Here is a 27695-nt window from a genome sequence, read left to right as displayed (position 1 = left end):
AAATGACAATTGAAAACATAAAGCTACTGCTGATTAATGATGAAATACATACGTTTTGAAATATTTATAAAATATGTTTCATATCTATTTGTCTTTTGATTATTCAGTTAATGATTTTGTCTATAAAAGATAAAGAGGTGACCAAGGTGACATTTTCATATCTTGTTTTGTGTTAACAGCAGCGCAAAATCTAAACATAATCAGTATACTATAATAAGTGACAAAGAAATTCATCAAATCTTCACGTTAGAGAAACTAAAAACAGCAAATAGTTTTTAATTGGAGGCCTTATTTTTACCACTTGCACCAAAAATAATCTGTAAACAATTAAATGATATCCAGATAATTCTAGTTTTCTAACAAATTCAATGTTTGTCAATCTAACAGAACAAAAAAACTATTTATTGTTAAATTGTTCAAATATTTTTACATGGGATGATCACCTATAATTGTAAGTATTGTTTTATGGCATATCACATGGACATATTTGATATTGAGTACAGTCAGTTTGATTTGGGTGGTTATTGACATATAGACCTGACACTTGTGACCATAAAACAAAAGACTGCACAATCAAATTAGACAGTTTATAATATGGACCTGGTCCATCTCAGGTCTGGTCTTGGTTGCTTAGAACTGTGAGAACTGTGAAGACTTCTAACACAGGGCTCTGTACAGACATCAGCACGCAGCCGGCAATTTAGGACTACGTGGTGCTGACATGGGCACCAATTACACATGTGAAAAACATCTACTTATGCAGACATCAATTTAGGTGCGTGAGGAACTGTGACACCCACTGTCAGCCCCGGCTTCCAAACCAGTAGGACAGTGTAGGAGTATATCACGAACTCAAAGCCCAACATTTTTGGGGAATTTGCCTGGTGGTTGAGTTAGGTGAGAAGAACGATACCTCTGTCAGGTCTGTCCGTTATATATAAGGCAGCACTAGTAGCTAACCAATCAACATGTTATATCTCATTTGTCGGAACTGTACAAAACAAGGTATTAAAAAATAGACAATTTGCTGTTTTTTTGGAGGTTATGCGACTGTATTCTTTGGTTCTGAGCAGCTGCCAGAAACCCAGTGGAGACACCAGGTATTTACTGATCACAGACCTGAAATAAATCATAACACCCTGTAAAATAGCATTTTGTCATTTTTACCCTTGGGCTTTTGTAGTGATTAAGATAAAAGCTTTAAAGTGTTTTATTACATTTGAACAGAGCAAAGCTATAGCTGTTCCCAACCGTAACTTCATATTTAAAGGAGAGGAATTAGTGGGGTATCAATCTTCTCATCTAACTCTCCTCTAAAGAAGTGCAATTATTCCTTTAAATGTTAGAAAAGTGCATTCAGATTAGATTACGTATGGATGGTGCCTCTGGTGGATTTCTTAAAAATGTATATAAACATTCCTATTCAGTCAACAAATGGTGAGGGTCCTCATCCTTTTTGCCTTTTCAGAGAGGGGTGGGAATCTGAGGGAGTGATGGTGTGAACATGGATGATGATGAATCTATGAAGCTTTTCTTTTCCTAAACATTTTTGAGACATTTTACGCCTTTATTAGACAGATGGGGAGGGATATTCAACAGCGGTAACCTTGCGGTGCGTAGTAGGGCACTGCAAGCTTTTCATTTCATTAAAGAGGTGCATTAGCCTTCAATGAGCAGGATGAAGCTGTATTCACGGAGCAGCCTCTCGAGCATGTCTGACAATATGTTCCTCTCTCTGCTTTAATTAGAACATCAGAGGTCAGACCCACAGCAGACGCTTCAGTATCAAGGTACTGTTATGTCATAGTGTCTTTCTACAGCAATGATCCACAGCTCAAAAGGAACTCTGTCTGCAGTGAGAAAATGTTAAAGAGCTTTTTGTCACTTTTCCGTAGACATATCAGTCTGGGTTTTTTTTCTTTTCTTTAGTTAAGAGCGTGGTCTTTCAGTTTGAGGATTTATTGATTTCAAGTTCAGATTTTGTAAAGCTTTCACAGAAAACCTTGTGCTCACACTCAAATAGCCCCGGCTTGTACTTAGATTTTCTCTGCTTTTGCTCAAACTGTGCACTTGCTCACAATATAATTTGAACTTTGAACTTGAACACTCTCGAATTTCTCCTCTACCTTCTGATTTTTTCTTCTACACTTGGATTTGGTTTATGCAACAAGTCTGTCAAAATTCCCCAACCAATAGAGAACAGGAAATAATGTTGAAAAATGAAAATGTCCCTTTCTCGTGGTTCTGTTAGTGTTACTGTCGATGGGAAACCGGTGTTATAAGCGGCATTGCAGGAACCATGTTGAAGTAACTTCCCATACATGACTTTTAAAGAAGTAAAGTTGAGGACAAGTGGAGCAAATGTAAGCACAAGCAAGGGTTGTTTGAGTGCAAGCTTTACAAAATATAAACGGGAAATCATTAAGTCCTATGAGGCAAATTGTGATTTGTGAATATGGGCTATCCAAATAAAATAAAATTGATCGATTGACATCCTCTGTCAAACTGAAAGACCATGCTCTTGAATAAAGATAGGGGGACAAAAACATAAACCAGACCATCTCTCTGAAGTCCCACATGTACTGTCTCAGAATGAAGCGACCTCCTTTCGGGCTGAACTAGTTTAAAAGAAAAATGGATACAGCCTCTTATCACATTCAATGTATATAAAACAACATCTGATGCCTCCGCCCCTCCTGTGGAAGCCGCCTCTCCCCACGAGGAAGCTTTACTGCTGAACAAGCCGAGCTGTTTAATGAAAGTCAACAGCACAGAAAGTGCGTTTGAATGGAATTTTCTCGTTTTAGTCCTAGTTTTGCATGCTACCATCTGTCTGTCTACTGGCTTCTCTGTTTAATCAGAGCAATATGAAGCCAGGAGATTTGATCCCCCTGGAGATATACATCCTCTGAGGCTTCTGGGAACTATCTGCCTTGTGGCTTTCTGGAGCACCTCTGAAAACTAAAGCTGTTTGAGGTTTCTCCTAAAAACTTTTTTTTCTGTGACTTTTCAGGCATCTTGTCTTAGAAAAACACACAGGCCTGGTAATGCCTACAAAGCTAAATCAGCGGTGGGAACGCTGTGAGAGTGCTTATCTTATCAACATGTTTGGGTGTTTTACATCCATCCATCCATCCTCATCCTCGGTTTGCCAGTTTTTATTTCTCTGTCCATCCTTATGACTTCCTCTACTCTACGCCTCCTCGTTCTCGTCTGGTCTATCCCTTTGAAATTAGTTGCAGGAGTAATCCCTTAATCACAGTGTCTCACTGGGATTACCACAGAGGGCAGCCACAGCACTGCCCTCCGCCACCGCTGGCAATTGAGCCGGCAGTATACTAATGTAACCTTTCCACAGTGCCCCAGCCAAACACTGCCTTGTGCCAGCAAGGCATTACTAGTACTACTATTACAAGTCTACTTTTCTAAATAAAGTCTCTTGATGTTTGACTGATGGATCATAAATCTAACTCTCGTAAAATATATGTAATATATGTAAAATATACAGTTCTTCATTTCTTTATACCAGTTGTAGAGCTGTAACAACTAGACAACAGAAAATTAACCATGTATATCTATAACTCACTTTTCACTTGAAGACCTGCCACTACCCTTCCTCTGATTGGCGAACCCTACTTTCTGCCTTACCCTAACCAATCCTCTCTCTCCTCAGTCTAACCCAAGTAGAGGCAGTTCAGGATAGGCAGGTATGGTAAAATACATAAATGACCAATAACCCAACTGTTGGTGTACGAGTTGCATTGTGGGAAATGTAGGTGCCAGTTTCTGCCATGAGTCTGACAAACGGGTGCAATGCCAGTTCCGTCTTTTTGTGTCCTCTTTTTTGTCAAAAGAGATCATCTTCAGTGTCTGACACCCACACTTCAATGTATTCAGCGTTCATCGCCAGATAAGAGTGTTTTTAAAGTAGCGCTATCATCATCATCATCATCATCAAAACTTGTAGCCTTTGACAGTATACCATTGAAACTACTGACATTGCAATAGAGTTGTCTTTACTTTGGATTTGATGCTGATTATCAAGCATGCAAACATGCTAAACTAAGATGGTTAATATACTAAATTAGCTGTATGTATATTAGCTATATATATATATATATTAGCTAAAGGCTATCATTGTCATTGTCAATATGTTCTCATACAAATTTAACTATATATACTTAGGCACCATTCATATCGTAACACAAGTAAACCTCAGTGGGCTGTTAAAGCTGCTCCCATCAGTTACACAGCTCATTCATCTCTGAAGCAGATAGAATTGTACTGTGTGGATGTACATTAAGGTGTTTAGTAATATGTCGTACCCTCCTATATGACTGGGGAGTTGTGACTGTACCCAGCATGCACCTGAGGCTAGGGAAACAGTCCATCACGGTGCTGAGACAAACTCACAGGCAAGAGTTTTTTGATTCTCCTGTTCACCAGAGCAGTGGGAGAAAAGTAGAGCTCCCAGAGGGAAATCATGCAAACACAGAGAGAATATGCAAACTCCAAACAGACGGGACCAGGACTTAGAACTACAGCCATCTTCCTGTGCAATCTGTCATTCAACATTTCTTTTCTGTCTGGGAAAAAAAGGAAGTCTGTTCCAGGGCTTTACCACAGTATTCACTTTGCAATTATAATGAGAATTTAAAACTTTTATGAGGTACTATGTGAACACAAACAAAACTGCAGCTCCTAGGAAATTTAAGCCGTTGATACAGGTCAATTGTTTGTCCTAGTCCTGGAATACAACTCTCAAAAGCAATAGTCAGAGTGACAATAAAAAACATGGGCATAAGTTTGTTGATTATCTATCACGTTTAAAAGAAACAATGATGGTTTCAAACATAAAACTAATAATTGTAATTATATTTATGTCTTTTCTTAAATTAAACAGTGAAGATAATAAGTTGTAGGTTGATCAGATGCAAACAGTAAAAACAGTTCCAGTTTTACAGTGTGTTGATGCATCATGGTTTGTATTTTACACTAGACTGTAAAAAATGGAGAATCACTCGTCTTTCCAGCAGTGCATGGCTCACACAGACATCTCTAAAACAGGCGCCTTAATTAATTTTAGCTCTGGAGAGGCCCCATTTTTGGAAGTGCAGCGACCTTCAAAAGTGTGCAGTGTCCTCCTTTTCCTCTCACAGCATTATGGACAGACACTTTTTGTCAGAAGCATTTTCTAGTCTGCTGCTGCTCCACTGTAGCGGGTGCGTCCTCCGTGCCCATAATTCAAATGATGAGTCATATGTCTGTGGTAGATGAACCTGAATGCAAAGCAGTTCTGCTCACATCATAGTCTAGAATCCCTACCTGTGTGACCTTGGACAATGTGTTGGAAAGCTGCTGAACAGGGGAGAGTGAGGCAGGTTGTGGGTTACATGACTGTGGAGGAGCCACGCATAGAGTGATTAAATGATGTCCATGTGAGTGAGCACCTGGATAAAAGCACACACCAAGGTTAAAAAGGGTGATTATACTGTACTTTCATCATGATTAGTTAGGAATTAAATGCATTTAGACATTAATGTATGTAAATGTAAGGTTGCATAAGGAATAATGATGAGGTTTTATCAAAATAAAATGGCATACTTAAAACACAACTGTATCTTGTGTAAATAAAGTTATACATTTATTTTTGATGAGAAAATTGACAACATACTGATTATTTAACTGTTAGTGCAGCTGAAAATGTTTGGTTCTACAATAAAGGGAGCGGCAAGGTGGTACAGTGGTTAGCACTGTGGCTATTATCATCACAAAAAGGGTTGTTATCTCCATGTCTGCCTGGGTTTTGTACTCTCGCTTCCTCCCACAGGCCAAGGCCATGCAGCTTAGGGTAATCATCACACATCATCACAATATCCTAATAACACACGGTGAGGTTTTTTAATATGTCCTTTGAAAAATAACTTCAACATTGATCAACATTCGCATCAACGCAACATCATTGTTATTATTTCATTGACTAAAAACAGTTTCTAGGTTATTTGGCCCAAAAGAAAAAAACCTTCAATCAAATGACCAAAGTGGGATATTTTACATTTTCAGGAAAAGTCTAAAATTGTAATTGAATTGAATTCAGTGTCTGGATAAGCAAATGCATTTTGAAGTCATTTTTAACTGAATAAAGCTGCTTCAGTGCTGTGCTGAGCATTAACACCAGATTTGAAAATACTGAAAAGATTATGTAAAAATGAGCTGATTTCTATGATTTTAATTACAAAGTAAGGATTTAAGATTCAATTCAAGTTTGTCAAGTATTATGGCGTTTAGGTTTTATTTATTTAGTCGATGTTTCACAGCAGATGCTTTCAGCGCCGCAGTGCACGCTAAGTGTGCAGGGAGCGGTTCACAATCACCAGCATTTCATCCTATAAGCACTTTAATACTCTGTTAAAACAGATGGTCGGGATAAGATAAAGTCCGCATGTTGAGGCCTTTTCCTTTTGACAGCCTTGGCAAATCTTTGACCTTGCTTTGCTAGGCTTTGTGATAGAATATGATAAATGGTAAATGAGTCAATTACAGAGAAGATGTTCTATCTGTTTCAGACTGAGGACAGTAGAGGTATTCAAATGTAAATCTGGTGATATTCTATCTTTTCATTTCTCACAACAAAGAAAACAGAAACCAACAATGAATTGATCCGTTAACATGTATTTTCTGTTTTGTACATAATGTGCCATCCTGATGTCATAAATACTCACAAGAACACCATGTCCCCGGAGGAAAATAGTCCCTAACAAAGCCATTATTTACTCCTGATAAAAACTACAGTAGCGGAGCTTGTACACGACACAAAATCCCATTCCTTTTCCCATTAGTGTTGGTGATTCACAACTGGAACATTTCTACAGCTCCAATCACCAAGCCTGAAATTATGCTCAGGAACAAAGCTTGTGCTGCTGAGACAAGTTAAACACAATCTCCATCTTAAATCAACTACTTTCTGGATCAGTTTTGGTTGAATTCAAAGCCATGTTTGGTCGCAATTGTAACGACAAAGCGTTTTACAATTTCCAATGCTTTTCTTCAGGCCTTTGACGGGACTTTCCTTCGTGGGAATAGTGCTTTAGGCTCATTGGTATTGTAGTATTTAGACCTGGTTGCCATGATGATTCATTGATGATGGAAATTGAAATAATTAAAACATGGTTACATAAACATAGAGATATAGAGTTGCTACATTATAAATTGCTACAACATCAGAAAGATTAAGAAAGATAGAAAAATGTGTCTGGGGGAACAGTTTTCACTCTAAAACCCAGTGTACAACATCCATCACCAAACGACAGGAGGACAAAAATACCAGTTAGCTGGTGAGTTGGTTTGCATATTCTTTTGCAAGAGGGCTGCGCTAACTGTTTCCCCTTGCTCCCATTCATTATGCTAAGCTAAGCTAATTGCCTCCAGGCTCTAAATAAGCCCTAGAGGCAGACATCTTAATAAGCTTCAAAGAATATAATTTGAGCAATAGCTTGAAGCAGTCAGTACTGCAGTGTTGGCGAATCAGTGATGACACTAAGACGTGGCAGCACCAACATTTCACTGCACACAGACAACACTGTCGTTTCTGTGAAATTGGTTCAATTAAAGGTGATTCCAGCGATAGTTTGGGTCAGGACACGATGTGGCTCCCCTATAGGCTCTCACCAGTCCACCAATGATCCAGCTGGTACATTACATAATACTGCCTCAAGCCTTTGTGCAGAGCAGCGCTGGGCCTGCTCAAAAACCTCAGAGGGAATTACATGCAAGTTCCCCAGTGTATCTGTGGAGGCTGAGCAGAGGCTGGAGGCTTATCTGGAAACTGAGTACACTTCAACAGATCCACAGCCTTTTCATATACATGACACATGCAACGCTTTACGGCTCACTCTCCCTGCAGCGTGTCACCTTTAAGTCTCCCGTTACCGACATGTCTTGCTGAAATAGTAGATCCACTGCCCACACAACGCTCTCAGAGGCACTGTGGGCCGTTACAGGAGTTTTGTGGCTGCGGAGGTTTTTCTAATTTTATGACAGATTAGACACGCCTCTCTGCAGCCAACATTGTGCATTTCATCGTAAGTGGAACACGGCATTGCAAATGCATAGAGCAGCACTCTGTGACGTCTGCAGACGCAGTTCTCCCCATCATTTCCACACCGTTTGAAGTGCACAGTGTTACATCAGCGGAGCTCAGAAAACCTCCAGAGGTGCACTTAAGGTGGAATCGCTGAGAGGGCACAACACTGCGCACGTTTTGTTGACATCTGCTGGTCTTCATAGTTCACCTTTTTACAGTAGATGGTCCTGGGGACGAAACAACACATCTATATAGACCTACTCTTATTGCAAAACCTTGCATTAGCTACACAGACATTGTGTTTACATGAAAACAGCCATTTTGTGAGCATCAACAACTGCAGTGCTACTGAGTCTATAGTAGATTCACTGTAAAAACATCTCAGGTGGTGTTGATATAAAAGAAAGTGTCATGATAATCCATATTTTTTCACGGCCCACAAATCCAATAAAAGAGAACAAAACCAACAATGAATGGTTGCTACCAGCAAGTATTGTCTGTGCAGCCAAAGCCTGAGTCCTCTGTGCTGTAGAGATCTGTTGTTGTCCAAGAACACGTCAGAGAGACACACTGATGCAGTGGATGACATGTTTCCTCACCACAAACACACACACAATAGTTTATTTAGAGTCAATCCTATACACACTGTCCTGCTGCTGCCAGATGCATAAATCTCTGTGTGCACATCTTTTCGTCAGGTTTAAAAAGCTGCACCTTTCAGTTCTATAAATCTCTTTAATTGTCACACTGGGTTCACTAGCTGTGTTTGTGATGTCTCATTCGCAGCATCCCAGACCGTCCTGCAACATTAAAACTGAAAAATACTCTTTGCAAACCCTTGTGATAAAGCATGAATCTCAACTTCATGTCACTTGTCAAATTTGATTTCTAACCCTGGGGTCATTGTTTCCCCCCTGTAGCCGTCTGAAGGAAAAACATCCACTGTTCGTGACACCTGCAGTTGTAGTGGTTGTTTTTCAGACCTCAGGAGCAGTAACAAGCACATTGTGACTTTGACCAACACAGTGAGGTGAAGAAAATACCACAGTCTGAAAGTTTCAAACTTTATTTATCAGTTTTGCAAGAGATAAATCTCCACCTCTGTTGAATTGGAGGTCACAGACGCTTTCAATCAGTGGATGAGAGCCAAGCAAGATTTATACGTCCACAGTTAACTATAAAATTATGTAAATATGACCTTAATCACCTCTGTTTTAAAAAACTCTGTCTGCTCCATGAACTTTCACATGGGACTGTACTCCCAACAAAAGAAACTGCTCAAGAATGACGTCATATATAGATAGCAATTGTACTTCATTTGGACTGATAACGACTCTTGTCCAGAGAAAAGTCAAGAAGTCGGTGGACATTATCAAAGAAAGTCCACAGAGGGAGGAGACCTGAATGGATGGGTTGACAAAACGTTGAGTTATAACACAGGAGACCGTTCCCTGTTTTCCTGTTTGTTTCAAACCAAGAGTCAGGGAAGGTTCCTTTTAACCCTGACGATAACTGTTCCTTTAACTTTAACTTGAAAGTATTTATCATCGTATCAACAAAGCTTATACGAAATACCCATTTTAACTAAAACATCAAATTATAGATAGCAATATTTCCCTAAAGCTAACTTAGTTGTTTTAGTGCCTAAACTTAACCAAACATTGTCACACTATACAACAGACTTTTTGTTGTGGAATTATGGGCATAACAGAAAAATTAGGCCAAAGATTTTAAGTCTCCGTTTAGAGATATCAACATTTTCAGCTGTTCTCGGGTCCTCAGGCAAACTGTTAGTAGTGGCTCCGAGTGTGAATGTGTGTAAGCTAGTCTGACACTCACACATTCCCACCACACTTTTTTTTTTTAAAACACCAGTTTACATGTGGGAAATGATTTATTTATTGCAAATAGATCTCTTCTCTGCTCTGTAAATACTGGGAAAACAAATGATTCTTAATCCATGGCTGAAAATAGTCCCCAACAAATACAGCATTTGCTCTTACTTGAGTAAAACCCCAGTGCCCAGCTGTGTTTTTAGAAAAATATGGAGGATTTCAAAGACTTACATGAAGGGTTTTTAATAATAAGTCAACAAATTCAGTTAAATCTATAATATTTTAAATGGACAATTATTATGAATGACGGTTTGAAGTAAAATATAATTATTTATCTTAAAAAAGCGATTTATCAGAGGCTCCAGCAGTTCAGATGCAGCATCAGTGAATTCTTGCCACTCACAATTAGGTGCCAGAAAGCCCGGCAACAGACTAAAGCGCCACATGGTGTGTGTGGACTGAGGAGACAAATTAATTCATCAAAGTCATTTGAAAGCCATCTCAAGGGAGAAGCCGCAATGGCATGATTTAAGGATTTAAGGGTTACTAGCCCTATTTGTATTATGTAATCCTGTTCCAGCCTCTTGAGAATACTGTGTTCATGTAACAGTCGCCGTTTAAAAGCCACTAATTCAAAATTTCTTTTGGAAAATTTGATAAAAACAAGTACCCAGTGTGAGGCTGGGAGTCACCTGAGGATTTTCTCTCTGTTCCCAGAAAAAGGCCGAGCTGCGTTCCAGGTTTAATATGAGGAATGCCCGGTACAAGGGATGGGGGCCCGAGGCAGAACATATCAAAAAGAGCTGTTTGAGTTCCAGTGAATCTACACCCTCACCTCAGCTTGGCACGGAAAAGGTTCAATATTTAGCATAATGAAGTGGGAGCTCGTTCTGTGGGTTTGGCAACAGGACGACTGACACTATTGACTGTCAGTCACTTGCTTCTGTGTTGCTATGGAAACAACCTTGTTGTTCGACTCCGGAGCTAATTCTGTAGGAAAAGAACGAGCTTGTAGAAAAGCAATGGTTAAAAAAATAGAAAAAAATCATGGCTGCATGCATGAGTCATCTGCTCACACATACACTCAGAGCTCTCCGGTTTTATCACGGCGAGCAGCCTGTCAAAGCTCCCTGCGTGATCGTAGCTAAACACAGCCGCAGCGCAGAGCACAGCAGAGAACAAAAGCAACACCAGACTGTGGTAAGGACCATGGGAGCAGGCAGTAATCACCGCTGACTCAAACATTCAGCTACATTCAACTCCAAACTTTATCCACAGCCGCAGCTGTAGCTTGGGCACATTTTACACTCAGGAGCAGGTTGTATTGCCAGGCTGTTTCTACTGCTTTCCCATTTATACACAAAAGAGTGGGAGAGAATTAGAAATATTAGTACTACAGTCTAGTAAAACACCTCCACTACAACCTCAATAATAAAAACATAGGCCAGTTAAACTTGGACCTCTCTGACAGCGTCAATCAAACCTGAACGTAATTATCTGTGTTAAGGAAGAATTTATGGCAGAGATGTTGTATTGGATTGCATCAAAAATATAGTGTGTTAATGGCCAGACCTATAGTTTAGAGAAGCATTAAAAGTGACCATGCAGGGAAGTTCAAATTCGATAATCAGATAAGACGCTTGTGCAATTTAAAGCTGTTTTGTTTTGACAAATCTAAGGTTTGCTTTTTGCTTCAGGTGGCATCTTTTTTATGATTGACACATTTCCCAGATGAAGATTGAACCGATGTTATGTATATTACTGTAGTATAATAGTATAGTAAAATTCTCTCTCAAGTACAAAAATACCATCAGAGTCCTCAGTATTTGAACTGCCAATGAATAAATGATCTATAAAATCTTTGTCTACATGTAAAAAATGAGACATGACCAAAGCTTTCTATTTATCTGCACTGACCTTCCACAGTTGTTAGTGGTTCCTTTACTTTCAAATTGTGGTTTCTGCTGCGTCCACCTTGTTTTTAGTGTCTTGGTGTAGTTTTGGTCCTGATTAGGTGTAAGAGAAGCAACCGGTTGAGGTCCGGGACGTGTTGAGGCTCAGGTTAAGGTGAAAGGAAACACAAATCTTCATATTCATCAGTTAAATCACTAGTCTTCCTTGGATCCTCACAAAACAACAACAATGAAACCAAACCAGAATGTAAAATGTCACAGAATCAAAACACCAAGGAAAGGCTAAATATCCAAATCCAAAGCAGAGGGCTTAAGTTAAATAGGAAAGTGGTTATTGACACTACCAGAGAGGAGTTTACTCCCTTTATGTTAGTGTCTGTTCTGTTGTGCTGGATTATCTGGGCTCTATATGTGAGTGAGCGACATATATGCTATTTTCAAATGTTCCCATTGAAACATGGATTTCATAAAGATTAGGAGGTTGACAGGAAGAAAAGCCTGAGAAATAAGAGCAATGCATGTACATATAGACTGAATGCTGTGTGAAAGACAAGACAAGACTCTCTTCATCATGAATCAGTGACTCTAACGTCCAGTCCAACCAGTTAAACCGGCGCTGGTCATTTATCTAGTGAGTCGTGTTGTTGCAGTGTGATGGTGTGAACCGAGATTAAGCTTTCCTTTAATCCTCCTCCGCTTCACATGACCTCACTGTGATGCACAAGCCACCGGGAGCTGCCATTGGTGCGCCGCGCGTTCTCCTGCGTTACCTGCAGCCAATCAGAGCTCTGCGGCTCAGCATCCACCCCCAACGGGCTGCCAGTGGTGGAACGAGTGAGGAGAGGAGAGACAGAGAGAGGGGGGAATGTAGAGAATTTCTATGAATGGAAACATGGAGGAGAGGACACTGCTGATGATCAAACACGGACATAAAGACCCTGCTTACATCTCCTCATTCTGTCGTCATTTCTTCTTTATCTGTCGTGCACTCTCAGTTGCTCCATATACAGTATTTTGACATGTTTTTAGCATGTTTTATAATGTAGTAAACAGCGGCGGGAAGTGCAGCACTAGATATGAAAAAACACGCTTAAATTTATGCAGTGGAGTCCTGATTTAAACCATAGAGAGATGGATGATATGAAAGCTCCCTTAGTGAAGCCAAATCATCCTGATTGTCCCCTGGTGGCTGCCTGCAGTATAGGTCATGGGTCACCAAACCTGCCTCCTCCATGTTAGCATATGGGACGAGGGCCAAACTAAAAAAATCTAAATACACCTTGAATTAATTTTACTTAGAAGATGCTTTCTGTAATTGTAGGTATCAGACAATGTTTGTTCAAGTGTTCATTTTTCAAGTAAGTTTGGTTTTAATTAGTTATTTGATGGTGAAATGTCATGATTGACAGCTGAGACTGACTTTACCTGCTCCAATACAGATCTCAGCAGGACCTTGATACCGTAGTTCCACTCCGCGATCACTACAGCACAGACTCTGGCTCCAAATGACATCACGAGTCCTAGATGCAGTCACTCATATCCAGGAAATTTTGGCTTCACTTTTGTACAATGGGAGGGAGTGAAAACATGTTGCCCATCTTTAATTACAGTCAATCATTGAGAGTTAGGCAGATTTCTTGGACTTACTGCAGTAGACAATCTGAGAGCTTTAGACTGTTCATAACGCAGCAGCATATCAGAGATGTATTTACTTAGCTCTGAATCTAAGATTTAAAAGGTTAAATCAACATACCCATAGTGAATGTGCTTTGACATAGTTTGTCAGTTCAAACTGCAAATTTCAATTCCAGTATATTAGATGGGGCACAAAATCCAATAGTCCTAAGTCTGTGGGAAAGCAAAAACTAAAGTCAACTGAAAATAATATGAGGATTTATCTTCCTCCATACGGATATTAACTCTGTCTGAAAAAAAGAAACACCCACTCCGTCCACACAGAGGGCACAGAGGGGGTCACAGGGTCGTTCTGCAATGTGCTGATTAAATTCATGCAATGACTTCACAATTAGATTTGTTACATAATTTGTCTTCAGCCCCTCAAGAAGTAGAACAAGATATTTGACTATCAGAGCTTCCATGTTTTCAAGGAGAGGTTTACCCAGAAGGTTGCTATGGTTACTGCTATATGGGGCCATGCTTTAACGACTGTGTTCCTGATGCTTCTAGCCCTTGACCCAGTTTGAGAATAAAATCTGAAGGACCTGACGAGAAAGTAGTTCTAGAGGAGAGGAGAGGGATTACAACATTGGATACACATATTGCTGGACCAGATAACTTCAACTGCGCAAATGAGTCAGAGAAGAGAAAAGGACAATCTCCCTGTATAAGATGCAGATTATTTAAATATTCTACAGGACTGCATGTTCAGTGTTTGATTTCTGAAATGTAATTATTTATATTATATCTCATAGAACAGATTGACAAGTTAAAAATATGTTAAAGGAAAAGGACAATACTCAAGCTTCTCAACCATTTTTTTAGAGCAGAATCTGCTCTTTTCCTTCTTGCAAACAGCCTCTGTGTTGCATTTCCAGTCAAGTCTGTTGTCAAAGTGGACTTCAATGTGTGTGTGTGTGTCACTCCTCTTCCTGGAGACAATAGGAAATAACACATCAGCACAGTGAGCTAACGGGCAGGTGTTTCTGTGAAGCTGTGGGGGAACCTCAGTTTTAGTTTGACTCTAATTGGCTGTAGAAGCTTATTTATCCTCCTGATTAAACATATGGACTCAAACGCTGGGGAAGTGACAGGAAGCCAGTGAATAATGAATTAATCGGACCAGCAGGCCAGTGCAACCCACCAAGACTGTGTTGATCTGTTGACATTAGTGCAGCTGCATGGTCCATTGTTTTCATCTTGCTCAAATACAAAACAATTTAGGGGTAAACGATTTATTACAATTTGGCAAAAATCATACTCTTTTATCTTATTGTTTCATTAGTATGCATATTTATTTATAAAGCACAATTATAAACCACTGATAAACCACACAGATTTCTTACGTCAGGTAATTAACACAAGCACAGGCTATAGAGACCGAATAAGCATAACAAGAACACTTTTTCATATCAGCTGTAAACTCAAAAGCCTGTGACCTCATGTCATTAACTAGACTGCATATTAATACCAGTAAATTATGTTTTACTTTGCATCACTGAGCGATTGTTGTAACGTACAGAGAGGAGCTCTGCTGTTGGTCGGGAGAAAATGTGTCAGAGTGTCTGTTAATATTCTGTAATGTCAGGATGGAAATGAGTTATTTATTTAACTATTTCTTTCAAACCATCGTCACTGAAGTTATTTCTAGTTACCTTGGTTGCCATGGCGAGAGCAATACTTCCTGTTGTGTTTTAGCTTTTTCCAACACTACAACATAGCCAGCAGAGAAAAAGGAGAGAGGCAAATTATAACTTCCTATATAAAGGGGAACTACAGTTTATTGTTGTCTGTTGTTGTCTGTAGTAAAAGCAATACAATATGGCACCTGACATTTCAAAGGCCAAGACCATTAGCAGTATGTAAGCGTACCTGGCACCTACTAGGGAAAAGGATATACATAAAAAACCCACAAAAGGTTATATGCGTGTGGAAAATTAATGTTTTTAGTCTGTGTTGTGTGCATGTTGTCTTAAATTATAATTAGATCATTACAAAACCCCCTGAAATCCTACGTGAATTCAGATTAGACTGATGCTTACTTAACTGTTGCCAATATTGTGAGGGTAGTAAATACATTTCAATGTATGATTTTCTATGCTTTTCTAAAAAACAGTGATGTTCAGTGTTTTTATATTATTGAAGTGATTATTTTATTCTATGAATTAGCACTTTTGTTTGTGTTACGTCCTCTTTTGTTCTAGATTGTTCTCTTGCAACACAGATAGAATTAATTCCGCTAAGGTCCTGTGGATGTTTCACAAGACCTCACCTGCTCGTGCCCGTTATATAACACAATGCTCAAAGACGTAGACCCCTTAGATCCAGGTTTGTAATTATCCTTTTAAAAATGAACCAGCCTTTGGGTCATACATTAAAATCCGCTTTGCTGCTCATTGATTAAACCCTTGTAATTTAACTAAGGAGCCACAGCGGTGCTTTCACACTATTTAATTGTAGAACATTTCCCTGTGTTGTACTTCAGATCATTAATTTGGGTAAATTAAACAGTGTAATGACTGTTTATGGTGTTCAGGATATTATCTAGCATGGTACTGTTGCTCTGAGTATATCTGTGAGGATTCATCTGGCACACGGATATACTTTAATTAATATGAGCCAGAATATACTAGGTCAGCTTGGGCAAGTCGAACAAATTCCAGAAACATCGTATTGGATTTAGTGAAAACATTTTGTAGCATTGAACATGTATCAAGAGCCTCCAATTAACCTGGCTGCAGTTTTGTCCAGGACATAACAGAATAAACATTTTGGTGTTTATTTAGATCATACTTCGTTATATTCATATTTCCCACTGCTCTAAAGTAAACTTTGGCCCTCACTCCTGAATAAAGACCGTTAAACTATATTAGTTCAGGTTTTCTTTAATTCAAAAGCATCCAGAAGTTGGGTTACCATGGTTACCTGTATCTGAAGGTGACCTAGTTGTCTTAGTGACTCACGTACAACAGGCCTTCAGTCCTTCAAACGACCCCCTCTTCATCCTCCTCCTCCTCTGCCTCCTTCTATACTTCCTCCTCCTCCCTGACGCACCTTAACCTTTAGCGGAGACAGACTCCTCTGACACAGATGCACACACAGCTCCTGCCAGATGTGTTGATCGAGCGCTGCACTCAAATAGAACTGTTGTATTATTTAACATGCTCCAAGAAGAAAATACATCTGCTTAAGCAACTGATAATATATTTTTTGATATTCTTGTTTTGGTGTTTCCTTTATTCTACGATTAAACCGGTCACATATGAAGACACTGTCGCTCTCCACATCAGATAATTTTGGCCCCATTCATAACTGTGTCGTCTCTCCTCTCCACAGTAACTGTCCGTGTTCCCTGGCTGCAGCTCTGGCCAGAGCCACAGCAGACAGCCTCCTGCAGACTGACCTCTCCATCCACCACGTCAATAAGACTGTTGAAGATGGAGCTGACCCACTACCACGTGAGTCCTCGGGGGGGCTCTGACTACACTCACACTCACACACACACACACACAGAGAGAGGTACAGACAAATTAGGTCTCACTCTCTCACGTCATCCCGTACACATACACAGTCATGTAACCTCCAGGGCTTTGTCCCACTTCTCCCCAGCAGAACTGCATTAAGTGGTATTTGACCACTAGAGGGCATGGAATCAACTCCAAAGTACTGTATAGTCACGGCTATAAGTCGGATATACTACATCCACCATGCGTCTTCATCAGTAATCCATAATGACCAAGCAGAAGTAGAATTTCTACGTGAATCCTAATTGAATTGCTAATTTTAATAGCTATGTCGCGATGACATTTGATATTTAGGTCAGATATTGGAGGAAAAAAACAAGTCATGAGGGTGAAGGAACTGTCTGTAGAGCTCAGAGACAGGAATGTGTCGAGGTACAGATCTGGGGAAGACTACAAAAAAGATTTCTGCTGCATTAAAGGTTCTTAAGAGCACAGTGACCTCCATAATGCTTCAATCAAACAGACCTCCTAGAGCTGGTCACCCAACCGAACTGAACAACTAGGGGAGACAGAGAAACCCACATGAAGACAACCATCCATACAGAACTTCACAGATGTGGGCTTTAAGGCTGAGCGACTAGACAGAAGCTTCTCCTCAAAGTTTGGCCTCAGTTCTATGCGTCATGTCTGGAGGAAAACAAGGCTCCGCTCATCACCTGCCAAATACCATCTCAACTGTGAAGGATGGTGATGGCAGCCTCATGCTGTGGGGGTGTTTTTCAGTGGCAGGGAGACTAGTCAGGGTTGAGGGAAAACAGAAGGATGCTAGGCACAGAGATATGCTTGATGAAAACCTCATCCAGAACGCTCAGGGCCTCAGTCTGGGCTGAAGGTCCAACATGACATCGACCCAAACCACACAGCCAAGACAGCACAGGACATAGAGACAACTCTGTGAAGGACCATGAGTTTATCCCAATTGAATATCTCTAGAAAGAGCTTAAAATATCTGTCCGGTGATGGTCCCTATCCTATCTGACAGAGCCTGCTAGGATCTGAATGTTAGAAAATCCCCCAAACCAGGTGTACAATATCATCCCCAAGTCTACCACAACCCTCCTCCTAACTTCCTCCTTATTTGCTCCTGTCACAATTATCATGGCTGCTAGAGGCTTCCTTACATAATTATGGGTTATAATAAGCTGCTGAGGACCTATGTGGTAATTTTTAACGAGAGGACATTCTCGTCAAATCATACACAAGAGGACTCGAGTCTGTAATCGCTACCAAACGTGCTTCAACTAAGTTCTAAGTTAAAAGTCTGAATGCTTAGCTAAAGAGCCATGTTTGCTGTTTTTCTCACGTCATATCAAAATTAAAACACCCAACTCTTGGATGAATATTATCTCTTATGTCTTTGCCAGTACACTGTGTTTTATTCACCATCTTATCAAGACTTTCATTGTGTGGCGCGCTTGAATTTTGATGGACTCAAACTCACAGCTCAAACTGTTCCACACGTCTCTGTGTGTGCTTTCTCAAAGAACTTCTCGTGTTGCGTAACGGCCGATCACATCCTGTTTGATGTTGCCTGATCCCACTCTACTGTGTAATTGTTGTTGTGTCTTTTCCCTCGACTCTTTCCAAGGTGTTATGGATAGTCCTTGATTTCAGATGCAGTGCACAAACACCTCCATGTGGAGCATGAGTGGGGAGAAGCTGAACAGAGTGAAGTTCAGGATTGGGATGTGTTTTAAGTATATGTACTTTTAGAAGGTGCAGTGGTGAGGGAAAAGCTAGACACTTTATCTCTGTGTATTTCTTACCCTCTGTCTCACTGAAACCAAACATGCGATAGCAGACAACAGCACAGGGAGAGTAGACTATTATACCTGCAGCTAGCATTAGTAGGTCAAGCCCGTGTGCTCTCCGTCTGTGTCTTGGTTATTACTGAAAAAGCTCTGGGCTCATATCTGTTCCACTCACGACTGTATAACTCTGTGCTATATCTCAATGATGGTTTCCTTTCATCTGCCTGTCTGAAAAAGTTAAACATCCTTTGAGCTTTTTGCCTCCATAACGGCACAATTTCCACTGGGAAAGGGGATTTTTCTCATACTCATCTGAGTTGCCTTAAAATTCTTACATTGCTCTCAAATTCCAAGTGAAATTATTGCATGTTTTGGATCGCTACACATACACAAACATATATCTTGCCTGTAAATCAATGTGCCTGTGTTCTACTTGGAGAAAAAATAAGAAAGCACAAGCATGAAATTTGTATCTGAAAATGTTCTGGTTTTCATGATTGTACCTTGCAGTTTCCTTTTAGAAAGAGCATGTGCCCTCTATTGGTCAGTCACACACAGGTCCCACACTGGAAACCTCACAACATACGGAAATAACTTAGTTTTCATATATACAAATAAGATGCATGTAGACCAACTGTGTTTGTGTGTGTGTGTGTGTGTGTCAGTGATGGAGGCTGTGAAGCTGGCCCGGCTGGTGTTTAATAGACTGTTTGAGATGTGCTGCCTCTGGCTGAAGGAGCTGCCCTTCCGCCGCCGTCCACAGCCATACTACGAAACTTCCATCCACGCCATCAAGAACATGAGGCGCAAGATGGAGGACAAGCATGTCATCATCCCTGACTTCAACGCACTCTTCAACATTCAGGTAGACACGAATTAACCACAATCCTCTGAGCATTTACCACACTCTCCTCTAAAGCCATTTATTCAACTTTCTAGTATTAATCTCTTAACAATTATAAGCCGATTTTACAGTTTTTCAAAATGTAGATTATTTTAATTTGTTTTACAGTTAACAAGGATCTCTGGTTACTCTTACAGCACATGATCCCACTGACCCTAACCCTGTCATGTATTGTCTCTCAGGATCAGGAAGAACAAGCTTTCTTTGCTGTGTTTGACGGTCATGGTGGTGTGGATGCCGCCATTTATGCTGCCAATCACCTCCACGTCAACTTAGTTCATCAGGAGTCCTTCAACCAGGACCCCATCGAGGCGCTCTGCAAAGCCTTCAAAGTCACTGACGAACGCTTTGTAAAAAAGGCAAAAAGAGAGGTAATCAAATACCTTTTTTAAACAACAGAGTAGTGACCAGTGTAAACCTGTTGATCATCAAAAGCAGTAAACTACTACTAGTACTCCCACTATTGCTGCATCTGCTATCTCTTCTACTGATACTGTTACTGAAACTTCTTCTGCTGATACTTCTAGTAATGCTATGCCGTACTACATTCATCATTCCATTTTTTGCCACTTATTTGGAGTTGGGTCTTGATGGCAGGAGGTTAAGCAAGGCAATTAACAGCAGACATCCCTTTTCCAAGCAAGGGAGGAATCCGTAGGTTTACCCAGGCCGGATGAGATAAATAATCTGTCTAGCGTGTTCTGACTCCACCCCATAGTCTCCTGCCAGTTGGATGTCCCTGTCTGAGCTCCTTATCCTATCTCTGAGCCGCCAATGTCCACAGGTCAGGGTTTGATTGATAAATTGAAAGTTTTGCCTTCTAGTTCAGCTCCCTCTTCCCCACAATGGTCTGGTACACCGTCTGCCTTAATGCTAATGATGCATCAATTCAATTGTCAATCCCACTCTCCATTTTTCCCTCAATCATGAACAAAAAATTGAGATACCTAAAAACTCCTTCTCTTGGGGCATACTCCCATAGTAGCCTCTACAAGACCCCCTGAGGGACTTGGTCCAAATGCAGACTCAATGTGTAAACTCCAACATCCCCTACAGTAACCAACTTCAACTCTTTACCCTACAGCAAGGATAAAGAGTTGGTCAATTTTTTTATCAACAGGTCAAAATCTGCATCTCTCCTTCTGGATCTGAAGTTTGAAAATCGGTCACAGCCTCATTTCCAGCACTTTGGCAAACGCTTTCCCAGGGAGGCTGAGCAGTGTGATACCCCGATAATTAGAGCACACTTTCCAGCCTCACGTTTTAATTTTGGAAACTACCACCCCAGTCTGCCACTCCACAGGCACTGTCCCCGACCTTCATGCGACATTGAAAGACATGTCAGCCAAGACAGCCCTACACTTAAGCATCTCATAGAGAATCTCATCCACACCTACTGCCTTGCCACTGATGTGCTTCTTGACCACTAGAAATATAAATAAGGTTTGCTCCAAACCCAGCCTCATCTTTAGAGGGCATGTTTTTCAGATTTAAAAGTCCCTTAAAGTGTTCAAAGTCAGTTAATAAACCCCTAATCCCAATCAGAGTTAGCAGTTCATCTCCTCTGCTATACATAGCCGGGGCTAAATCCTGCTTTCCCTTCATGAGTCATTTGATGGTTCGCCAGAATTTCCTTGAGGCCAACTGAAAGTCCTGCTCCATGGCCACAACACAACACTCGCACATGTTTTTGGCATCTGGTACCACCACCTCCATTATCCCACTGGCCTGCTGGTACTGATCTCCTGTTTCAGAAGACCCTTGCACCAAACAGGCCCAAAAGACCTCCTTTCTCAGCTTAAGGCTCTCAGGTTGCTGCACAAGAGGCGCCTACAAACTTCTGCCCAAACATGGTTTATGTTGTGGCCAATCAATTACTAGCGCAGTAGTCCGACAACAAAGCACCACTCAGGTTCAAATTGGACAGGCCACTCCTCCCAATCACCCCCACTCTTTATTTTTTCCATCATCCAGCAATTTCGCAAATATACAGCTTGTGACTTGAACTCTGTAAGAAACATGTCTGTGTTTGGCAGCACTTGCGCTGTGGCACGACAGGCGTGGTGACGTTCCTGCGGGGCCAGACGTTGTATGTGGCCTGGCTGGGAGACTCCCAGGTCATGCTGGTCAGGAAAGGACAGCCCGTGGAGCTGATGAAACCACATAAACCAGACAGAGAGGTAGCCATTCACACATACACACATATCTTCACAAATCTATAATTTCCACTTGATTGAGATGAAGAACCAGAGCACATAGTGGTGAATCTTGAATCCAGAAATATTCAGTACACAATAAAACAGTATGATATGTTTTCCTATTGCAATCTGGGAACATCATTCAACGTTTTGTTCCGGGATGTTTCCTGCCTTTTCGAATATTTGTTCATTGTACATTTTCAGTCAAAAATATTTTGTGTCGTCTACTCAAAAACACCATATGTGGTAGTTTATTTTTTAAGAGTGTGATTGGGTAGACTATTAGACACATCAGGGAGAGGTAAAGCACCATTCTGAGTCATTTGCTCCAGGAAATAGCAGGATGTACCATGTGACCGTCATCACCATTATGACCACTAAAGCCAGTTGTGCTTTGTGTCTCTCTGCAGGATGAGAAGCAGAGGATCGAGGCTCTGGGAGGCTGTGTGATCTGGTTTGGCACATGGAGGGTTAATGGCAGTCTGTCTGTATCCAGAGCAATAGGTAAAGGATTACTACAGTCAAATACTCTGTACCACATGTAGTATATTAGTACACTAGACTGTGATATTTGATTTTTCATGCCTTTTATCACGTTTGCTCCAAAATGTTTCATTGAAATATTTCAGAAGTTGAATCAGAAAGAATTATAAATATTCAGCATGTGAAGGTAGTCGCTTTGAAAATGTATGTTCACTTAAAAAATTAAGATGTCTGTCTGAATGACAATGAAAATTGTAAACTTTGCTGTCATAAATGCTGGTTTAAGAAGGACCTCACCTGTTGCCTATGTTGACAGGGGACTCAGAGCACAAACCCTACATCTGTGGTGATGCAGACCATGATATCTTCCCACTGGATGGTTCAGAAGACTACCTGATTCTGGCCTGTGATGGATTCTGGGACACAGTGAATTCAGATGAGGCAGTGCGGGTGGTCAGCGACCACCTCGAGGAGAACTCTGGAGACACTACCATGGTAGCCCACAAGCTAGTGGCCTCTGCTCGTGATGCGGGCTCAAGTGATAATATCAGTGTCATAGTGGTCTTTTTGCGGGACCCTCGCTCCCTACAACCCACCAGCACCGAGGACGAGGAGGAGGGTGTTGTACAGGGGAAGGTGGAGGAAGAGGAAGTAGCGGAGGTGGAGGAGGCGGAACGGGAAGAGGAGGACGAAGATGAGACAGCCAGGTTAGAGCGCAGTGGTGGTGAAGGAGGGAGCACTGCGGACATTGGGGGGAAGAGTCGTGGGGGATGGCCCCTACAGCAGTGCTCGGCCCCTGCTGACCTCAGCTATGAAGACCGAACGGACTCGTTGACGGACAGAACTAGCCTCAGCCTGCTTGGGCCATCACTTGAGGGCCATATCTCCTTGACAGGGGGCTCACGGCAGCCCTGCTCCGGCTTTAGTTCCGACCTCTTTACAGCCTCCCACATCTACAGAGAAGAACGCCCAGTGAGGCGCGGTTCCTGTATTCCTTTTCAGGGGTCTAGCATCTCTAGCTTTACGGACCCACTCTGGCCCCAGACAGCCATACTTTTAGGCCAGGCAGTGAGGAAAAGCCGCAGGCTTGGTTCTGATAGACGCCAATTGGGCCGGAGGTGGCCAGGCAGATTTAGGGAGAAGCTAGGCCTATTACCATCTGGTAACTTGCCGCCCCACATGCAGCGCTACTCCAACTGTAGGCCTGGAGTGGCAGTGCCTCACCTGCCCAATGATGCCCCCATCTGAAGAGGTGACCCAAACCAAACCATCTCCTTCATTTATTCAGTCCGGCTCCATGCCCCTCAGCCCACCCACCCACCCACCCACCCACCACTGCCTTCAACAACAGGTCTTTCTTTGATAGTAGGTAGTTGTGGCTCCTGCAGTTGTCATGTGATTATTGATTCTCTGTCAGAAGAGTGGTGCTCACTGTCCTCAGCCAAAATGTTACCAAATGTTAGCTGGCCCACTGAGCACAGGACCTGCTCCTCAATGCTGTAGGTAAAGTGCAAAGCTAGATCCACTCCATTGTGACCATTGATCAGTCAAAATTAAGCCTGAGCTGGAAATGCAGGTTAATAAGATGTGTTCAGACTGAATATGAAATGAATCTTAAAAGCAGCATAAAAGAACAGACAGTTAAATGTAGGCAGTGCAGATTGAGATTTGAAAATATTTCAACTTGAGCAAACTGTGTGACTCTTTTTGAACTGTCATGAATAAGAAAGTTTAGTCTCATATAGCAATAACAAACTGGAGCTACAGGTAAACCTTAAAATCAGTCACCTGAACTCAGAGTTGTCATGGGAAATGTACTTTCAGTGCATGTTGTTAACTTGCTGGAGCTCCTCAGGGCTAGTTTAGGCAAAGGTTCACTTGTTTTCAGTCTGAACACTAGTTAAAGTTGAATGCTTGGTCGCTCCACTCTTGACAGTGTCAAGACAGAAATTATGTATGTTTAAAGCAAGTATACAGAGAAAGAAAGAAGAGTATACACCACATGGCCAACACTATGTGAACACTTGAACTTAGCACCCCTATCTGTGTGATAGCTGAATATGTCACTGCATGATCATTGTTGTGTTATAGGACCCTCCACTCTTCTTTAAAGGGTTTCTTCCAGATTTTGGAACCAAGATCATTTAGCCATTTTTAGTGATGTCAGGTAAAAGTAGTTCTAGCCGATACTGCAGTTTTGAAGGTAGCACTGATATTAATATTCCTACTATACAACAGCAATGATATGTACTTAATAAGTAAAGATTTAATAAGGAGCCTTTGAATTTGGTTATTAAAGAATCGCAAGGAATATATTTACTGAATGACAGAATTTTACAGCCCCAAACTACTACACACATCTGCCCTGATATATTTGCTAAGCTAATATGAACCAAAAATATTGGCCATGCTGATGAATCTGTCTAGTTCAGCTCTAGTTTAGTTGAAAAAGTAATAATCCGTCACTAAACTGTTCCCATATAGTTGAAAGGACCTGGCCTAACTTTAGCACAGTAGCAGTGAGTTTTCCCTTCAGTGGAGCCAAAGGGCCTAGACTTAACCTTGAAAAACACTTTGAAACCAAAAGTGCACACTTTTGTGTATCATCAGTTAATTGACCCTTTCACACACATTTTTATTATAGGATGATTGTATGATCACTCAGCTTTATTATTTTTCTTTACTTCTATTTTCTGTCACTGGTGTATAAATGCAGTATGAGGCAACACATTAGCGTTTCATCTTTTGTCTTAAGACAGCTGTCGAGAATGTCAGCGACCTAGCATTATATTAGGCTTAAATTGCACAGCTTCCCTCTTTGTCCCCTCCGCTATTCTTCCCTCACAGTTAACTAAAGTTCATGGAGGAGGACGGAACAACTGCTGCTCCTGGTTTCTGAGACTGGAGGCACATGCTGTTCTGCCCCCTCTCATAAAGTCACTGACCCAGCCATTATCCAGCCACATTTTGTCCACAGATAAAAGCACTTAACACCTGATTATAAAAGATTATCAGTCACTTACCTGAATAAAGGCTTAATGTATTCCAGTATTCCAGATGGGGATATAACCCTGGGATAATGGGTTTTACGTGGGAATGAAGGGAGTATTTAAAAATATATTTTTGTTATATAGTTGCTATTGGGCCACATAGTTATTGCAAGTATTTCAAGTGTATTGACCTTCACACAAAACCCACTGAACAGAAGCGTTTTCCAGCAGGCTTGATGGACTGTTTAATGTTGGACTGGGATAGCTGCAGAACACGTGCCTTCCATATGTGTTACTAAAGCCTACTCTCCATACACACAAGTTCACTAATTATTTATTATCAATTGGAATTTATATTAATATCACCATTGAAGACAAGTCTGGCTTGTGCATTCAAAGAAAACTAATCATATACCGACTGAAGCTTCTTATTTAGCGTACAGACACGAGAGCGGTGTTCATTCTCTCATCAAGCAAGTGAATTTGCCAAAATGTTGATTATTATATTTAGTAGCGCTATAATCCTCTGGATAACATGAAGAGAATATGCCCATTTCCGGAGGCCTTAGTAGCCTGAGACAAGAGAACAAGAGTTTTCTATCTGTACATATAGTTGTGGTGTTAACAGCTTCACAGTTACGCAGCAAACATCCCAGTCATCACAAACTCCAAGATAGTTCCCTCTGTCAGAGTAGTCCACTGAGGCCGGCTCCCATGGCCCCACAGTGTCTCTATAATTGGATTTTCCTCAGATCTGATCTAGATTCTACAACGGAGTGCCCCCTCTGTGCTGTCGAACATGCTGCTGACAGGCCTGCACTTCACTTATGTTAGCAAGTCCTAGCAAGCTCGGTCTTTATGCCGCCATTCTTAAGACTGCTCTTGCCTGACTGAGGCATAGAAACCTGGTCTCTGCTGATATTCATTGGTTTTAATATATCTAACACCAGATATGGTAGGTAGTCCATCTAAACATAATTAACAAACAAGTATGTAATCATCAAATAATAACCCTCCTCTTGATCTATACGATGATACTATTATGAAAGGTTTCATGTAATCCCTTAATGCTAAAGCTAAGCCCCATACCCAGTTAACTTGGTGAGACTAATCTATGGAAAGACACTTTGCATTAAACGTGTAACTTTCCTTCAAATACACAATATAGTATTACTGTATCCAACCATGAATAACTAGACTAACTATCCCACAAATCTACTCTGAAAACTGCTATGAACAATATCACCGACAAAGCCTGTGCCACATTAAGTACATAACTCGGATGGCCAGTCACTTTCAAAGAACATTACCCTTAACGCACTTTTGTTCCCTCTTATTGCGATATTTGTTGTTGGAGCACCTGACGTTCGCTAAGCCCCACCCCCCTTACTTACCGTTGCTACACCCGTCACCATGTTGCATGGCGCAGGTAGTTAGCTTCTTATTGTCTCCTTTAAATAAGTCCCGCCAATACATGGGCTCGAGCAACAGTGCGTCAAACAACTAATTAAAATCTAGTATACCAGGAAAATAAGCACTTGGACATATGATCAGTGTGATAAGAACTACCTAAAATGACAGAAACCATCTTTGACAAAAAATGTTTTGATATTTACTTTAACTTTTTAGTCTGGTCCATGTCCCATTGACTCACCTATACTGCAGCCACCAGGTGGCGATCAAGACACCTTGGGTAGAAGTCACGTCGTCCATCTTTATACAGTCAATTGGACTAAATAATGTGTTTAGCAAATTAAATGCTATTTAATGTTAAGATTTAGCCTAAGTTGCTTAAGCTGCTAACGGTCCATAAGACGTGATACAGACGGTTAGAGAAGCCAGACACACTTCAATAATTTCCTTACTCTTTTTGCTTGTGTATTTGGTTTGGAAAAGGCTAACAAGGACATGGTCAACCAGATGTGACATGCAATGCTGTGCCTAGTTGCGGTTGCTTAGCTGTGATTGGACAATCACTGTTCAGGGGTGGGGTTTATCAAACGTTTATTAATTATTCCTTAACATTCCCTAACACCGTCATTCCCCAATTTCTTTGATTGATGCAGTGAATTTCCAAATGTCAGGATGTTAGTGATAACCAGGATCTGTTATTTGTGCCTCCACTTTCCTGGCCCATGTCACTAAATGACGAAACACTGAGAAGATGTGACATTTAAAAAAGTGATTTATCCAACAACTGGTACTGGTTTGTCATCCCTGACAAATGCGGCCATAACTTCCCGTTTTCAGTCTTGCTGATAGATGGAGACTCACCTCGGATTTTCCTCTAACCATCCTGTGGACTGTCAATGAAGCAGAATGTACCTCATGACCCAG

The 27695-nt window shown here is 41.0% G+C and overlaps 1 protein-coding gene across 2 annotated transcripts in view; it reads left to right on the top strand.

The window, feature by feature from the left end:
• ppm1e (protein phosphatase, Mg2+/Mn2+ dependent, 1E) overlaps positions 1-23684 on the top strand; it is a 32525-nt gene extending 8841 nt beyond the window's left edge. For both annotated transcript variants that reach the window (XM_035179215.2, XM_035179217.2), the window contains exons 3-8: positions 16845-16966; positions 19449-19648; positions 19870-20058; positions 21724-21867; positions 22296-22389; positions 22685-23684. In XM_035179215.2, coding sequence (XP_035035106.2) covers positions 16845-16966; positions 19449-19648; positions 19870-20058; positions 21724-21867; positions 22296-22389; positions 22685-23616 — 1681 coding nt within the window. In that variant the 3' untranslated portion in view covers positions 23617-23684. The remainder of the gene's footprint in view (positions 1-16844; positions 16967-19448; positions 19649-19869; positions 20059-21723; positions 21868-22295; positions 22390-22684) is intronic.
• The last annotated feature ends 4011 nt before the right edge of the window (positions 23685-27695 follow it).

Source organism: Hippoglossus stenolepis, chromosome 15 (genome assembly GCF_022539355.2).
Source record: "Hippoglossus stenolepis isolate QCI-W04-F060 chromosome 15, HSTE1.2, whole genome shotgun sequence".
Taxonomy (NCBI): Eukaryota; Metazoa; Chordata; class Actinopteri; order Pleuronectiformes; family Pleuronectidae; genus Hippoglossus; species Hippoglossus stenolepis.
The sequence above is the reverse complement of the archived record's forward strand: the minus strand, read 5'-3'. Positions and strand labels throughout refer to the sequence as shown.